This window comes from Haemaphysalis longicornis, unplaced genomic scaffold (assembly GCF_048455015.1).
Source record: "Haemaphysalis longicornis isolate Haplotype H1 unplaced genomic scaffold, Haemaphysalis longicornis Haplotype H1 scaffold_4, whole genome shotgun sequence".
NCBI classification, from domain to species: domain Eukaryota; kingdom Metazoa; phylum Arthropoda; class Arachnida; order Ixodida; family Ixodidae; genus Haemaphysalis; species Haemaphysalis longicornis.
In genome coordinates this window covers 173,193,169-173,208,792 of record NW_027526361.1, presented here as the reverse complement: position 1 = coordinate 173,208,792, position 15,624 = coordinate 173,193,169, and the positions used below count along the sequence as shown (strand labels likewise).

Below are 15,624 nucleotides of genomic sequence, written 5' to 3'. Positions count from 1 at the left end.
AACAATGCTGGCGTGAGCAGAGAGCAGTTTTTAGACATTTTAGACGTGCACCTTCAGTCCACCATCGTGTGTTTTAATGATTCATTCCATGTTCAAAACGATGGTATTTGCATTGGTTCCTCTGTTGCCCCGGTTTTGTGTGACACTTACCTAGGATACATTGACAAGCGCATTGACGCAAAAATCGCCAATTTTAATTTTAATGTGGTTAGAATTTTTAGATATGTGGACGACTACCTTGTGCTTTTAAGTTTGACTGATTCTAAAATTGAATTTGCCGTGGCAGATGTGACCTTTTCATCTGAATCTGGCGGGCTAGACTTCTCCAGAGAGGTGCCTCAGGGGAATTAGATATAAATTTGGACTTTAAACTCACCTTCGCAAAGGACCACACGTGTTGCATGTACTACCCAAGTACATAAAAAGCCTTCTTCCTTACGGTAGCGCGCATTCCAAGATGATAAAGAGGAGTATAGCCACCAGACACCTTAATTCCGCCTTAACAAAATCTAGCGAGCACAATCTGATTGCAAGCTTAAGCAATCAGATCAGCCGCTTGGAAGCCGCCAGATTTCCTCCCACCGTTATCACAACTGTGTATGAAAGCATCCTGCAGAAGTTGAAAAACGGTGAAAAAGTGCAGGAAGAGAAGGAAAAAATAAAAACGCACGTTATACCGTACATCCATATGCTTTCGCACAATGTCAATAAGGTCGCATCCAGGTATAAAGTGCGCGTTGTGTTTTCCGCCCCGTGCAAGCTGACTAAAGTTTGCCCTATGATGACCAATAAGATACCGGAGTCAAGCTCAAAGAAGCACGCAACGCTCTACACCGACTGTGTTAGCAACGTCATTTACAGTATCCCCTTGAAGTGCGAAAGGGTGTATATTGGTCAGACTGGACGTTGCTTGGCCGTCAGCAGCAACTTCCGAGGGCAGCTTGCAGACCACTGCAAGCGCTGTGGGTGTGAGCCACTCCTGGATAAGACGACCTTTCTGAGCAGATCAAGAAACAAAACGGAAAGGGCATTCATCGAGGCGGTTTTTATCAAAAGAGCAGGCGACAAGTGTGTCAGCACGCCGTTACTAGCGTTAAGTGACAAAGAAATGTCATTCTTAAATTACAGCGTGTGGATTAGCACGCGCAGTTGTCCTTCCCTGTTTTCGGTTTGGTCTGCGCCTGAAATGCGAGTACGCGCTATTGGACCATCTTGAGTGCTCTTGAGGCTAAAGTAGATATGTTGTCATTCTTTCATCAGTGTTGTACTTATTCATTTTAGCCATTTTCAACACATTTTACACTTGTTATTAGGATTATACCTTGATTGATTTTTTTGCTGTTGTTTCTGTTCAGACAAGTCGTATAAATTCGTGTGGTGTCCTTAAAATAAACAGTTGGAAGTTGGCGCCTGCATATGTCTTACCTTGTTTCCTTTGTACACGTCTAGTTTGCGCCACGTTTTGTTCTTTCTTAAAATATGAAAAGGCCGTGAACACAACACAGAGCTTTGTTTATTATGAAAACAGAAGAACTGGCAATGGCACCTCACTGAGCGGCATTCTACCAATGAAAGATGTTCTGTACCCAAAAAAAAAAACAAGAAATCATGAGTCATTTTTAAATTTTTCGTCACAGTGAGGTAACATTGGTATAAGGGACCTATCGACTCACTAAAACTGAAGTGACGTATCAGGGACGTATCGAGAACTACGTCGACCCACTAATAACAGAAACAGTTATTAGTGTGTCGCCTGCTTGTTAGGCTTCAAGTGATAGGATCAAAGAAAGGGGCCCCTACAATCGCCCAGTCGTGTCTTGGCGATGGCGTAGGCCGGCACGCCAATAACACTAATCACATTCGGTGACACCACTGCGAAATCGTTGGAAAGTGATTGGCTAGTCGGCCCTGCTTAAAACCTTATGTTTGATGTCGTGATCATTTGTTTCAAGTTTCCTATAGAATTGTCTCCGGGACAAAGCAGTATTTTAATACTAATCTTCAGTTCGTTTTACAAGCGAAGCTGTTTCGAAAATCGTAATTTTTTGTCCATAGTAAAAATACCAAGAGATTGTCGAGCGCCCGCACGTGACCTCGCGGTGACCGCCCGGCAGTTAACAAAATCGATTATATACCTAGCGCTCATGCGTGCTTGCATCGCAAAGACTGCCCAGCGACCCCGGCGCGCGTTTGTGAAGCCAAGCGCACCCACTTACGATGGTCTTTCAAAACTGACCAAAAATGTATAAAAAACACTCCAGCGTTCGCTGTAATCGTGGCGACACTTGCTCGGAAAGAGAAAAACACATCATAGCGTACGCACCTCCAAGGTGATGTCCAATCATTATCACTCCCGAAAAAATGAAGGACGCTTACACTTACAGCAACGATTAGGGAGTAAACGTCGTTGCGGCAACGGACAAGGAGCAAATGCAGCTGCAATCGGGGACTTAAACCTGCGCCATTGTCGTGAAGGTTGCGTAAAGCTTCGCTGCCTTCTAGTTATACAGGTTACTGTAAGCTTCCTTCATTTTTTCCGCGCCCCATGAACAACTGTTTGTGCAGAATACCAGTACCTCGACAAAAGTTTAAAATACGTGAAGAAATCAAACGTTTCATGCTTTCTACTTTGTAAAGTTTGTTTTCTTGACCGCGCTGTCGGACTTCTATAAACTTGTAGTTGTGTTAGTCTAAAAGAGGGTCCTCTTCAAGACAATCTACCGCTGCCTGTGCAGGCCCCCCGGAAGCTGTGAAGAACTGTTCGGTACTGAACCAGACAGAAGACTCGGTGAGCGTTTCCTGCTCCGAGGGCTACGACGGCGGCCTGCGGCAGCGCTTTCGGCTGGAGCTGCATGATACGGCGCAGCGCCAGTTGCGCGCCAATGTGACGGGCGTGGAGGCGTCGTTCGTCGCCCGGGGTTTGCCGCCTGGCACGAGCTTTGTGGCGGCTGTGTACGCGTTCAACTCGCGAGGTCGCTCGCAGCCCATGGTGCTCATCGTCAGCACGCTGCCTGCACCCATCAGCCTCAACAGGAGGAGAGGTGCGTGACACTGCTCCGAACTTGTTTGGTGCCCAGCACGGACTGACCGAGTTTTTTGTCGCAAGGAATAGCATAGGCATACCATGTGGTAAAATATGCCCGCCCACATATTCAGGCCCTAACAACTACACCCCCCCCACCACAATAATAAATAGTAATGCGAATTTATCATGCGTCCAACCACACAGATAGCTGGAGGGCGAAGCTTTTGAGGCGTGGACTTCGGTCGTGGTGTTTTGAATATTGATCATTGCGACACCTTTCACTTCACCCGCGATCATCATCATCATCATCATCATCATCATGCCCACTCGTCTAACAACAATGATGGCTCAACTGTGTTTCAGTTCAACTACGATCATCATCAGCATCCCCCTTCGTCTAAAGGCAAAGTTCGTTCAACCGTCTTTCTGTTCACCCGCGATGATCATCATCGTCAGAGAAAGTTGTTTTTCCTGCAGTGAGTTTTGGAGGGAATGACCGCCATCGGCGAGGCATGGACAGTTTTTTTTTACATTAACAATGACAATCTTTATTAGGGCAAAATACTGTTTTATGCAATAACAATGATAATCTTTATTAGGATAAAGGAACGCACGGGTACACTATATAGGCCTGCCAAAGCTGGCTTGTTGAGCGGTTCCTGGCAGCAGCGTTTCATTGATTGAAGGGAAACACCTCCAAAGCTCTGTACATAACATGTGCCAAATGCCATTTTTCTGAACGCTGCTCAGTACAAACAAACGTTTTTCAAGCAGTACAACTGAAAAAAAAAGCATAATACAAAGTTTTCTAAAATATATCCTTATTTAACATTACAAGGGGATGTTCAAACACTATTGCACTGGCAGAAGTAATTGAATGAATAAGAATGAAATGAGCGATAACACATTACACGCAGTTAAGCAGCCAAATATATACAAAATGGTGTTAAGTAACCATGTGTATTCATGAATTTATAGCGCCATTTATAACAGCGCGCTTTCACCTGTATTGTTTTATATTGTTTGCCAATGTCATACTTCGCTTAGTAGACTTGCAGCAAGAGTGCAGAGCATTGCGTCAACACTGCATGAAACTGGGCAAGGTTCGGTCTTCTGCATGGTGTTGATCCATATCTCTTATTGGTGAATCAGTATTGACGCATCCATGGGTTATCTTGCGCCATCGTTATTTTTATCACTGGGGGCTCCTCAAAAATTACTCAAATGTGGGTCACTGTTTTTGACCCTCCAGTTATAACAAACTGTTGAGCCAGCACAATATCACCAGTGGGTCATCGTGGTGTGTAACTGGCAATTCACAAGTCACTAGTGTATCAGTAATACGTAACAGTGACGGTGAATCACAGGATTTGTGATTACTGCTGGACTGTGTTACTGGATGATGAGTTACTGGAGGACGAGTTACTGGTGGAGCGTGGGGGGGGGGGGGGGGGGGGGCGGGCACAAACCTTCTTTGGTTCACTTATGGTGGCCCGCCCAATGGAACTGACTGGCTACCGAAAAAATGATACAAAGGTGTGTCATTACTGGGGAATGAGTGGATTACTAGGGATGAGTGGGTCACGAGTAACCTCTGGGTGGACGAAGGGTGAGGGACAGGTTAGCTTCACCCACCATGGCACCCTGAAAAAGCCAATAGAAAGTGTCTGGTGCGTCGCTGGCAATTTACGGGTTCGGAGTAGTCTGAGAGTGGGTAGCTAGAATGACGCGCTGGAATTAGTAACCTGCAAAACTTCCTTCGCTTGGAACCTCTCAACGTCATCCGGAGAGATCTACATCGGTCGAACTGGATGCGGCTGAACGGCAAGGCTTCGCGAACAACGGGGCAGTTTAGAAGCAACGAAAATTTCGCTCCTTCTTGCGGATGCCAGTTTAAGCGGTTTCTCAAAGTAATTGACTGATAACCGTGTGTTCTACACGCATGGTGATCAAAGCGGACGCGAGGAGTGGAGGCACCCGGCATTTCCAGGAGCCGCGCGTGCATCAATATTATGTCAGCATTGCTCTCAGGTGGGGAATTAGGATTAAGACCTATTTTATCCGTCCACACGTTATATTGCTAGCGCATATTTTTTTTTCTTTCACAATAAAAGAGTTTCGCAAGTTCAGTGCTGGCTTCATCTTGCCGGTTTGGACCTTTTCAGGGCTATGGTGCTTGATCAAAAGCATTCAATGCTCGTTTCTTCTTTTCTATATTGTGGAGACAGCGTAAAGGAAGGCGGACCATTATGCTTTTTATCGTTTGAGAATGCGCATGAACTTTTCGTGGAATGAAAACGCGTAGAAAGTACTGGAATATCAAAAGTATGGAGAGCCAAAGCAATTCGGGAATGGCTCCACGTTTCGCTTTTGTAGAGTCCGAAGTAAACGCGAACGCAATTGCGGGAGCTGAAATGTGAGCCCAGCCAATGTTTCTTTTCGGTTTTCCGCTCCCGCTCTCTTTTATAAGGGGAGCTCTCGTTTGATGAGTTATTCTTCTGCCTTTTTCTCCCAATACGCAGAAGGGCTGTGGCAGCTAAAGTTCAGCCCTCTGCTTGCTGCACTCATAGCCGTCGTTGGCGGCCTTGCAGTGATTGCCATCGCCATCGTGATCGCCATGAAAATAAGGAGCGGTCATGGAAAAGACAAGGGTGAGCTCATGGTGGGATACTCTGGACTGCCAGTGTGCTCGCGTAATAAATGCACTTGAATATTTAAATACACACAGTACCAGCGTATGCACTTGCAATGATGCATTATTTGTAATCATACGTACTATATGGCGCATTGTTGTATACTGTGTATTATATCGACTCACACATAGTATGTACAACTTAGTACGTGCATATTGCACGTAGTACGTGAATACAATTACCTTAAACACAAAAATTGTGAATACATTTTTACTTGCTGGTTTTATTTCACGTGTTTACTTTTGCTATGGCTCATGGTTCGTGTACAAACCACGTCTGGTACGCTTACGTCTTACTACCCAAAACCCTGACGCTTCCGGAACACTTCTGTTTCCGGTCTCCCAAAGTTCCCGCTCATATAAATTGAAATTTTGTGCCACATTAGGCAGCTGGTCTATAAATGTCTAATCTGAGGTATCACGCGTATGTATTTGAGACTGAAGTGCGGGGTGCGCACTCCCGACCAGCAGCCGTTTTGTGTTTTCTGTAGTTCACAACACCACATATTGCTTATGACTATGGCAAGGAGGGGGGGTAATGGAATGCAGCTTTGGCAGGGAAGTGGTAGTTTGTGCATGCGCTTGGTATAGGGAAAGAGAATTTCATCTACAACAAGCTGAGCTAACTTCCCGGCACCGTTAACTGGAATGAATCGTTGGCGAATTGAGAAAAATAAGTTTACAAAGTTTTAGGCAACTGCACACGAAATCCTCAGCGAAGTGCTTGTGAAACCGACGTTCATTGTGCATCCACCGTGACAGTAGGTGCACAGCCTCTCCATGATGACAATGCAGACAGCTCTATACGCCTCCAAAGCACACTGTAGCGCGTATTTTTATAATTTATCAAGCACTGTGGCCACCTCCAACCGGAGGATGATGATTTGACCGGAGCGTGCAAGTAGCGCGTGGTTTAATGCCAAACGTGACTTGCTATCCTTGTCCGGTTGCAGTACGTCGAAGCTTTGGAAAGAGCAGGGCAGGAAGGAGAGTTGCGTGAAGACGCTGTGGAGGGAGTTACGACAGTTTGCGGGGGAGAGAGAGAGAGAGAGAGAGAGAATAAACATTTAATAGAGCAAACGGTGGTGGTTGAGCCGTCACTCGGGGGGGTGGGTTCGTCTCAGTCCAGGTACCCTTCTTGGGCCTTGGGTATTGTATCGTCTTGTTTCAGGCCCTGACGTTGGGGGAAATGGGAGAGAAGTCCCTAACACAATGCTCTATGTTTCACGCTATGGTCCCTAGAAAGATTCATTGAAATATTCTAGGGACCACATCCAATCCTAGCTTTGTCGGTGGCCACGTCGCGTGGCTATCACGAGGCCATGTCGGCAACGATTCGGCCGCAGCAGCACCGTAGAGCAGGCGCTGCGACGCGGCGCTGGAGAAAGCTCCGCTCACCGCACCGCCTGTTCGCTTCTTGAGCGCTTAGCAAGGCTTCGTTGTTCTGGGAAACGCAACGGAAAACGAAGGCGAAATTCTTCGTTGTCTCCAGGCAGGCGCTACTAAAGAGTGGCGTAAAACAATTCCTTGGTTTCTCGCGGTAATTACCCGTTGGTTAAATAGGCATCTGTATGGGAGCGCTGGCAAATGATCCGTTTATATTTATCATTTATTGTACTCTCAAAGGCCCCTTGCTGGGTTTTATGTAAGCATTCACGAATAAATCTCTTAGGCCGCAAGATGAGGGTCCTAGCGTGTTTATACACCACTGCGAGGTACATCTCTGGGGGACGAGGTCGTCGGTGCAGGCGTTCAAACGTGCGCAGTGCGTTTTAGGTGGAAGGCGGCGACCTCATCAGTGCCCCAAGAGCTTTTCGGAATCGCTACAGAAAGTGACGTAGTTATTTAGTTATACTAAAAGATTTATCGCCAGCTCACGCATTTGATGCGGAAAGCCATAAGTGATAGGCATGAATTATACAATACAAAGCCAACCTAATGGTTCACTTATGTAATAGGTCCTTGGGAGAGCTCTACAATTCAATTTTATTAAAGCCGCATGAAGCCGTCATGATGTATGCGTCAAAACATTTGCAAGAAACAATGTAGCAAAGACGACGAATTTGATGTACCTTTTTTAAGGTTTAAGCGAGCCCTGCGAATTTCCGTTGAAATGCAGAAATGTACCGTTTTGTGTTAAAGCAAGAGAAGTTCAAATAACGTAACAAAAATAGTCAGCTAGAAATAACTAACTTGTCACTAATCTAGTTTTGTCCCTTTGTTACAGGTCAAAGGCGGCCAAGAAAAGATGACAAGTAAGCTTGTAACAACATTTATTTCGGTACAAACCATTTGATTGAAATTTAATAATAGAGACGGTTGTACTTTCGGGTGTACTGAACAAAACTGTAAAAACTGTGAATATAATGTGTCTCGTTGTTTAAAAATTTCAGTGCTAAATTAGCACATTCTTCAGGCCGTATAAAAAAGTTCACGCCAACTGAATACTGGCCACCAATTGAACCTCAATTGTGCTCTTTTGCTACGGCACAGATCTCACATGCCTCTGCAGAGGTACAGTGAAGACGCCAACGATATATTTCAAGATGAAGAAAAATGCCCTGATATCATTCCAGGTAGGACGTTTATACCTATGATTAAAAAGACCTTGTGTCCAGATTTCTGCGCACACAAAAGAACTCTAGGGGGTCAAAACTTTTCCAGAGTCCTCTACTGCGTGCCCTACAGCCCAGGTTTAGCTTCGCTGCGTTAAACTCCAGAAATTTGGATTTTTTCGTGTGATATTTAGAACAATTTGGGAGAACACGAGGTCTGCAGAAATTCAGAGAGGGGTGAATAATTGCGCAGCATTCTTATGCCGCCTGCCCAGAGTACAGTTCATTTCAGGTAAATATGAGTATGAGTAGCGATAGCCATTGTAATATATTTTTCTTGTTCAGTTTTCTTTTTTCGCAAATGATGTAAATTGAAGCCATTATAGCAATGAAGTGCTTTATTTCACGAATTACTTTTTATTTTCTGAACATGCAACGCTTACTGCAGAGTTGGTCGACTTAGGCTATTTTTATGCGTATTTTTAACGTACTTTCGCAGAATTTTTTAGTTATTCTTCAAGTTTTTAGAGAAGTGTATAGAGATGCATGTATTTGTTTTGTAAGATCGTTTTAGTTAAAATTTGTTTTTATATCTTTCTCTTTTTCTAGTTTTTTATAACTCTGTCCGGCCAACTATCTCCATTTACCACATTTGACGATCAAGGTGGAATTTCTATCAATTCTGCATTTCCTTGCAAATGCAGGGCGTCAGGCGTCTACATTTTGCCATTTTTTTACTTGGAATTTGGCGCATTGTTTCGTGGACATTTTCTTTTTATTCTTCTGCTTTTGTGGGAATGTATGAGATGCATATCTTTGGTTTTGGCAGGTCATTTTTGATAATTTATTTTTCTAATTTTCTTATTTTGTAGTTGTTCAAATTTCGGTCCAACCAATCATCTCTATTTACACAATTATAACGATTGAAATTGGAGCGTCCCCCAAATATGCATTTTTTGTGGGAATGCAGGGCGTTACACGGAACCGGCTGGGGGGGGGGGGGGGGGTACTCTGCGAAAATTTCTAAGTAATAAATGTATCGCGTAGCGAAGCCCTTTATTCTTTAGCGTAGCATAACGCTAGAGAGATAGAAGCCAAGTAACAAAGAAAATACATTCATTGCTTATTCGTTTACTGAATTCCGGTATTGGTTTTCGCAAACTTAGCAAGCGAGTAATACAAGACCAGCAAAAGAGCTCGTTTCCTTGGCATGATTGCTGTCTAGTATTTTTGGCTTAACATTGATGGGAACACCGCCGCAATAAATTTTGCCTGAAAATAATTCATGCATAAGCGTTTTCGAGGCGTAAAAAGTCGGCCGTCATTCTAGATTATAAATAATTTGTAGCTTTTTTCCTACTTATTTCATACGTAAATACTTATTAACAACAGCAAATATATTTGATGTCTGCAGCCCCCAAATTACTCCTCTGCTTAAACGATTGCCTTGAGGAAAAGAACTAACATCATTTATGGATGGCTGGCCGCTGCTAGACCTGTATGGTGCCTTGGAATGTACATATATATTCGTGTCGTAGGAATTTCCCGGTTGTTGCATTGATAGCACCAACACTGCACGAAATAGGCGACAAAATCGCTAGCATTCGCAGCCAAGCAGCCCAGAGTGGGAAAACCTTTGTACCAGCATATACGTTACAGAAGAACAGCGCCAGCCATTACATTCTGCAAAACCTACTTCATTTTGGGAAGAGCAGTGTGTGGCACTTTCTTGGCACGAAACAATTACGTTGCCTGCGTTCGATCAGTAGTAACAAAACACGGCCTGATCGTTGTATGAGTATTGAACGTATTAAACCTACTTTGTACCCAAGCTGTAACTCGTGATTGAGTGAATAGTGATTCCGCTTGGGATGACGTTCCAGATGTCCGAATGGGCGACGCCATAGCGGGCCCCGTGCTCGAGAGCAGCTTCGGTGGTAACAGGGCGTGGGAGGCAGAACATTTCGATCCCATCAACCGAGTGGCCTTCCAGAGGAACCCGGTGAGTGAGTATGACAGCGGCATCAATTGAATTTACAACGACGGAGACGGTCTTCTTCTTACTTGTAAAGATACGTGCCCATTAGCGGCGGGTTTCCGTACCGGCACTGTGTAAACCGACAGCGGCGTGGTGCCGGCCGCGGGCGCATGCCACAACTCGCCGTTGCGGTAGTCACGTGGATGATGACTCGTCCTGAGCGCACGCTCTCGAGTCAGATGTCCCTCCACTGTTAGTGCGGCGCTCTTTGGCCGCCGCTACTGCAGTTCGGCGGAGGAAATGGACAGCCACAGGCACAACAGGCCAGGCACGGTGATGGTGTTGTGACCGAGCAAGCGATGGCAGAAAGAAAACTGCGGAGGAAAGTGTGGCGAAAGGGTTCGCGGGATGGCAGTGTGCTGTGGCCGCACGAGACGCTGCTCTGTGCGAGGATTGGCGAAAGGGTGAGCAGGAGCCGTGCGCGCGACGGTGATGTGAGTTCACTTCCCTAGACGCAGTCCACGGTCCCTTCATGAGACGCACTTGGCGCCTCCTACGCAAGGGCTCACCATCGCTGCCGGCGATAGAATCCACGAGTCAGTGCTGCCACATGAATGACGTGCGTCCTAAGCATCAGTTAGCTGCGCATAAATTTTACATTAGGGACTATCCTAATCACCAGCCAGTTTTAGATGCGACGCTCACAGCATCTCTTGTCGGCGGCCCTGTCCTTCCTGCGTGCGTCCGTTGTTGTCCGCGTGCGTGCGTCCGTTGTTGTTGTCCGCAGCCACTCTCCCCCTCTCCCCTCCGATAGCGAACACTCTCTCGCGAGGGGCATTGGATTGGATTCGATTGAATTGGATTGACTTGGCTTGACTTGGCTTGGATTGACTTGGATTCGATTTGGATTGGATTGGATTAAAGTGGATTGTTTTGGATTGTGTTGCGTCATAGCCGCGGCAATCTCTCCGCGGTCTCCTCTCCTTCGGGCGCGCTGCGGATATAACCGGTGTGCCGCTCTCCGGTGGCCTTTCGGTCGACGATTAGTTTCCGCTTGCGCTGGAACCCCCCTCAGCGTCGCATCACACCAGGGTTCCCGCAAGGGGAGGTGGCCCTAATTTTTTGCCAAGTAGCTCTCAGGATAACTATGTCGCAGTGCATTATTGATGATACTGAGCGTTCTCGCGACACGGCACCTGTGAGTCATCAGTCCGTCATCATTCATTGGCCTTTTCGCTCTGCGGCACGGCAGGAATGGGGCTCGGTCTCATTTGCTCTGCGGCAGGCAAAACGCGTCGTTCCCCAGAAAAAATAGGTTTTAAGTGCGAATGCACTTCTTAAGCGACTTTGAATCACGCGTCCACCGCCGTCCGTCCGTCCGCACCACATACCCACTTAGGGCGATTGGCCAAGAAGAGTTCCTAATTTCTTTAGCACATACCCACTTAGGGCGATTGGCCAAGTAATCTGAATCACGCGTCCACCGCCGTCCGTCCTTCCGCACCAAATACCCACTTAGGGCGATTGGCCAAGAAGAGTTCCTAATTTCTTTAGCACATACCCACTTAGGGCGATTGGCCAAGAATCGGGCGTGAGAAGGGCTAATGCACCCGCTTAAAGGAGTACTGACACGAAATTTCAAAGCTGAGATCCGCTCTAGCAATCAAGTACAACGACAACACAAATAGGTGTCTGTGAATAAATGCATCTTTCTTTCTTTGTAGTTCTGTGTGTGTGTGTGATCTCTCTTTCGCGAACATTGCCGAACCGCGCAAATTCAACTCGTGCATTCGCACTTTCACATTCTTCCCCTCGGGGAAATGCGGGGAAATTTTTTCAGTGTCGACCGACGGCGGCACACAGCGTGCGGCATAGCACGGTGCCGGTATTGTGCACGTACCTTAATAGTGTCTGCTGAGTGCCACTACAATCGAAGGGCCCGAACAGCACGCGCGCAAAATGATGATGCCGCAGGACAGAGCGCGAGAATTAAAAGCCTGTTACTAGCACATCAATGTTCGTTTAATAGTTCCCCATATTGTATTTGTGTAAGATTTTATCATTTTTGTAAGTAGAAATGGTACAATTGTTCTGCTCTTTTTATATATTCGGAGTCGCTTCTCATTTCTCCATGACTGCATGTGCCGCGATGTCAGAAGAAATTTTCATGGCAAGTTTTGACAGTGCTAAATCATGAGCTAGAGGTTTTTACAGAATTTAGTGACTATATTGTCCATGGTCATTTCAGTTAAGTAGGTACCCAACAAAAGCAATAAGTGCACGCAATGAGAGACATGATTACGTGTGTCGGCTGAAAGTTCTCGCGAGTAGTCGAGCGAAAGTTACAACATCGCAATAAAAGTGGCGATGGTCTTCGTGTAACGAGAACTGCTACCCTGAAAGCTTTTCTTCTGTAACACGCCAATACTCTTTGCACCAGTATTTCTTTGCAAGCTGAAACGATATTTTGATGTCTTTCTGAGCCATGTAACTCAGTATTCAGGCCAACAAAAGTCTTCGTGGTTTTGCAGCGGTCATTGATTGTTGTCGGCACTGCCTGGTTGCACAAGTCCCATTTATTTATCTTCAAGGTCAGCCTCGCACTTGGAATAATCACATTCCAATGGTTGGCAAGTCGGCGTAACCATGCGGAAGGAAAATTGGAATGGTTCCTGGCACACTTTTGTGACCTCTGGCATATCTGCACGCATACAAATCTATATCAGGCGCATTCTTAGATTTATATAGGTTTTTAGGTAAGTAGGGCTCTATATGAGACATTTTTCGCGTGTGTTGCAATTAGGTAAGCGTTGTTTTCTGCTTTGCATTTGCACCTATTTCGTTGGCACATGTGAGCCACAAGTTGTGGAGGATGCTTGCCACTTGGTAGTTTTAAGGTAAGATGGTTTGTCCTCATCCACTTTTCCAGATGTGGGGCAGCTGATAATCTCACTGGACACACCTGCTGGTTCTTTTCCTTCATGACTGGGAGCGCCGGTGAACTGGTTAGTTTTTGAAAACCATTTTTTGATTTAGTTTGCATGCTTTACTACACGCGCATATTTTAAGCATATAATGATTATTTCTGTGTGCTAAGAAATAAAAGCTGATATTTATGTGCTTTTCTACAAAGTTGCCGCCACTTAGGCACTATGACCCCGTCGAGCTTTTTCTGCAGCTGTTTTCAGAGTAACCGTCTTTCGTAGTGATCAACGTTCAGTTTTTCGTGGTCTTTCGGTGTTCCTAGTGCGCGGCCTTTGCAAAGCAGAATCTTTGATTTCTTTTGACAAAGACGGGAACGGGAACCAACATCTCTCTAATAGGGGGCGGCCACTTGAATAGGCCGCGATTTCAAACAGCCAAACAGGTACTTCAGGAAGATGCCAAGTTGATTCCACTTATCGGACAGAAGCATTATGAAGGGCGGGCTGCTTTAATACCCCAAAAGTGGGACCAATGTCGGCTGGCGTAGACTTTGTTGCGACTAATCAGTAAACAGAAGGTATGTTACAGAAAAAATGTTTATTCTGCGCCCAGGAAGACCTATATTCGGTTGCGTTATTTGCAACAATTAAAAATCATGTTAGCGCACACCCTGATTTCCGAAACTTTTCATTAACGGTTGAAAAAAAAAGTTAATGCATTTGTTCACAAAATAATGGTGTTGTGGCATTTAAACATCATAAAGGGTATTGGACAACCATTTAACGTTAGGTAAAACAAAACAAAACTTGTTACAGTGTTAAGAAAATATTATACGCTGCACTACGCACAGGTTCAGCATTTTCAAAGTTCCCGGAATCCCTATGCTTTAGGGTATCGAGGCCTTTTCTGATGAAAGCTTGCGTTAGAGCCATATGGTAATTCTGAGTAAAGTAAAGTAACTTTCACGTACTAGTTTACGCTTCTCCGCAGTCTTCAAATTATTAAAAACAGTAGAACGCTTGCTTTAAGCCGTAATTAGACAATAGCTTCAACTTGCATCTGCAGCCTAGATTCACTTACTTCAATGCGATGGTAAAGGCATTCAAACAATTAAAACAAGTTTGAATGGCGCTGTTTAGGATGAGCGCCTCCGCAAGGGTGTTTATGTTCTATACAGGCTCCTTGGTAAGGTGTGTAAACCGGGCAAATCACGGGTACAACATTTTATTTTACAAAATATGGCATTTGCTTTGATGTGCAACGTTGTGGCTTTATTATTTATGACAAACCCACTTACGTTGGCCAATGTTATGGTTCGTTTTCGTAGAAAACGGAACGTGTGGTGAAACACGGGTGTATTGTCTGATGTTTTCCGTGAAGGGTTATTGCTGGACGTAACAGCGTGTCATTTTTTGCTCGAATTATCATCAGCCACTCAGGGTCTAGTAGAGAAGCGAGGCATATAACTTGATAAAGGGACCAAATAAAAACATTCGGAGGCAAATAATGGATTCAGGCAGCGGCGGACACAGGCGGTTGGAGGCCGGTGGGAGAGGCTTCTTCGTGCATTGGACGTGTTGATGGTAATGTTGATGATCATGATGATATTCACTTCTTTCTTGCAGGGCGTCATGAAGTGTGGCCATAACTTTCCGTGCACTCCCTATTCCAGGGGTCAGCAAAGACGCTACTTATTTCGGGCACCTGGCGGATGGGTACGACTCCAGAGAGACCGGTGAATTCCTTGCGTGTTCTGAGACAAGCTGCCCGCGGAGCCATTGAAGGCTTTGTCTTTGTGATTTCTGTGTATACTCCACGCACAAGTAACACCCAGATTGAACGCACACGCTGTGCTGTGTGTTAAGACAATTCTAGTGGTGTGGCCTAATGAAATTCAAATTGTCGCGTCGAGGTTCATTTGTCTGTAAACCGTCATTTTTATCTTGCTCTCTGTAAATAAAGTTTTCATCTTCATCCTCCTGAGGACAAATGTCTTCAGCCGGGGAGAGTACTCATCGTTTGGCTAATAGTGTGCAATAGAGCAGATGAAACATGAAAAGAATGATAATAACATGGCAAATAGTTCAACATTTGAAATGCCAGCGGAAATCACCACAAATCGACAATAATTGAACGCAGAAACTGTTTGATTGGAGCTCGGTTGTACACGTACACACAATATTAATTTAAACCGCGGTTGTCGCAAGCCATGAATACACCGCTTACCGTCGTATTTTTCTGTAACTGGACTAACATTCTTGTGTTGTGCATTGAAGCTTACTTTTTCTGGTTCGTGTTTTCTTGGTCGCTGGAAGTATATTTGTGTAGGAATGAAGTGTCTGAAATTCAGTCATGGTCATAAATTATTTTCAGACAGGTGTTAAAGAAACCTGCCTAAAACGTGCCGAAAACATAGTGTCTCGTGGCGAGATTTCTGCAATTGCCCGTA

General features: G+C 45.2%; 1 protein-coding gene across 2 annotated transcripts in view; it reads left to right on the top strand.

The window, feature by feature from the left end:
- Positions 1 to 15,151, top strand: part of LOC144179513 (protein turtle-like) — a 269,845-nt gene extending 254,694 nt beyond the window's left edge. Inside the window, exons 8-14 of one of the 2 annotated variants that reach the window (XM_077707892.1) lie at positions 2,736 to 3,041; positions 5,548 to 5,676; positions 7,945 to 7,972; positions 8,211 to 8,293; positions 10,156 to 10,274; positions 13,180 to 13,255; positions 14,848 to 15,151. In XM_077707892.1, the coding sequence (XP_077564018.1) occupies positions 2,736 to 3,041; positions 5,548 to 5,676; positions 7,945 to 7,972; positions 8,211 to 8,293; positions 10,156 to 10,274; positions 13,180 to 13,194 (680 nt within the window). In that variant the 3' untranslated portion in view covers positions 13,195 to 13,255; positions 14,848 to 15,151. Of the gene's footprint in view, positions 1 to 2,735; positions 3,042 to 5,547; positions 5,677 to 7,944; positions 7,973 to 8,210; positions 8,294 to 10,155; positions 10,275 to 13,179; positions 13,256 to 14,800 lie in introns of both variants that reach the window. The other variant, XM_077707893.1, reaches the window with a different exon arrangement.
- The last annotated feature ends 473 nt before the right edge of the window (positions 15,152 to 15,624 follow it).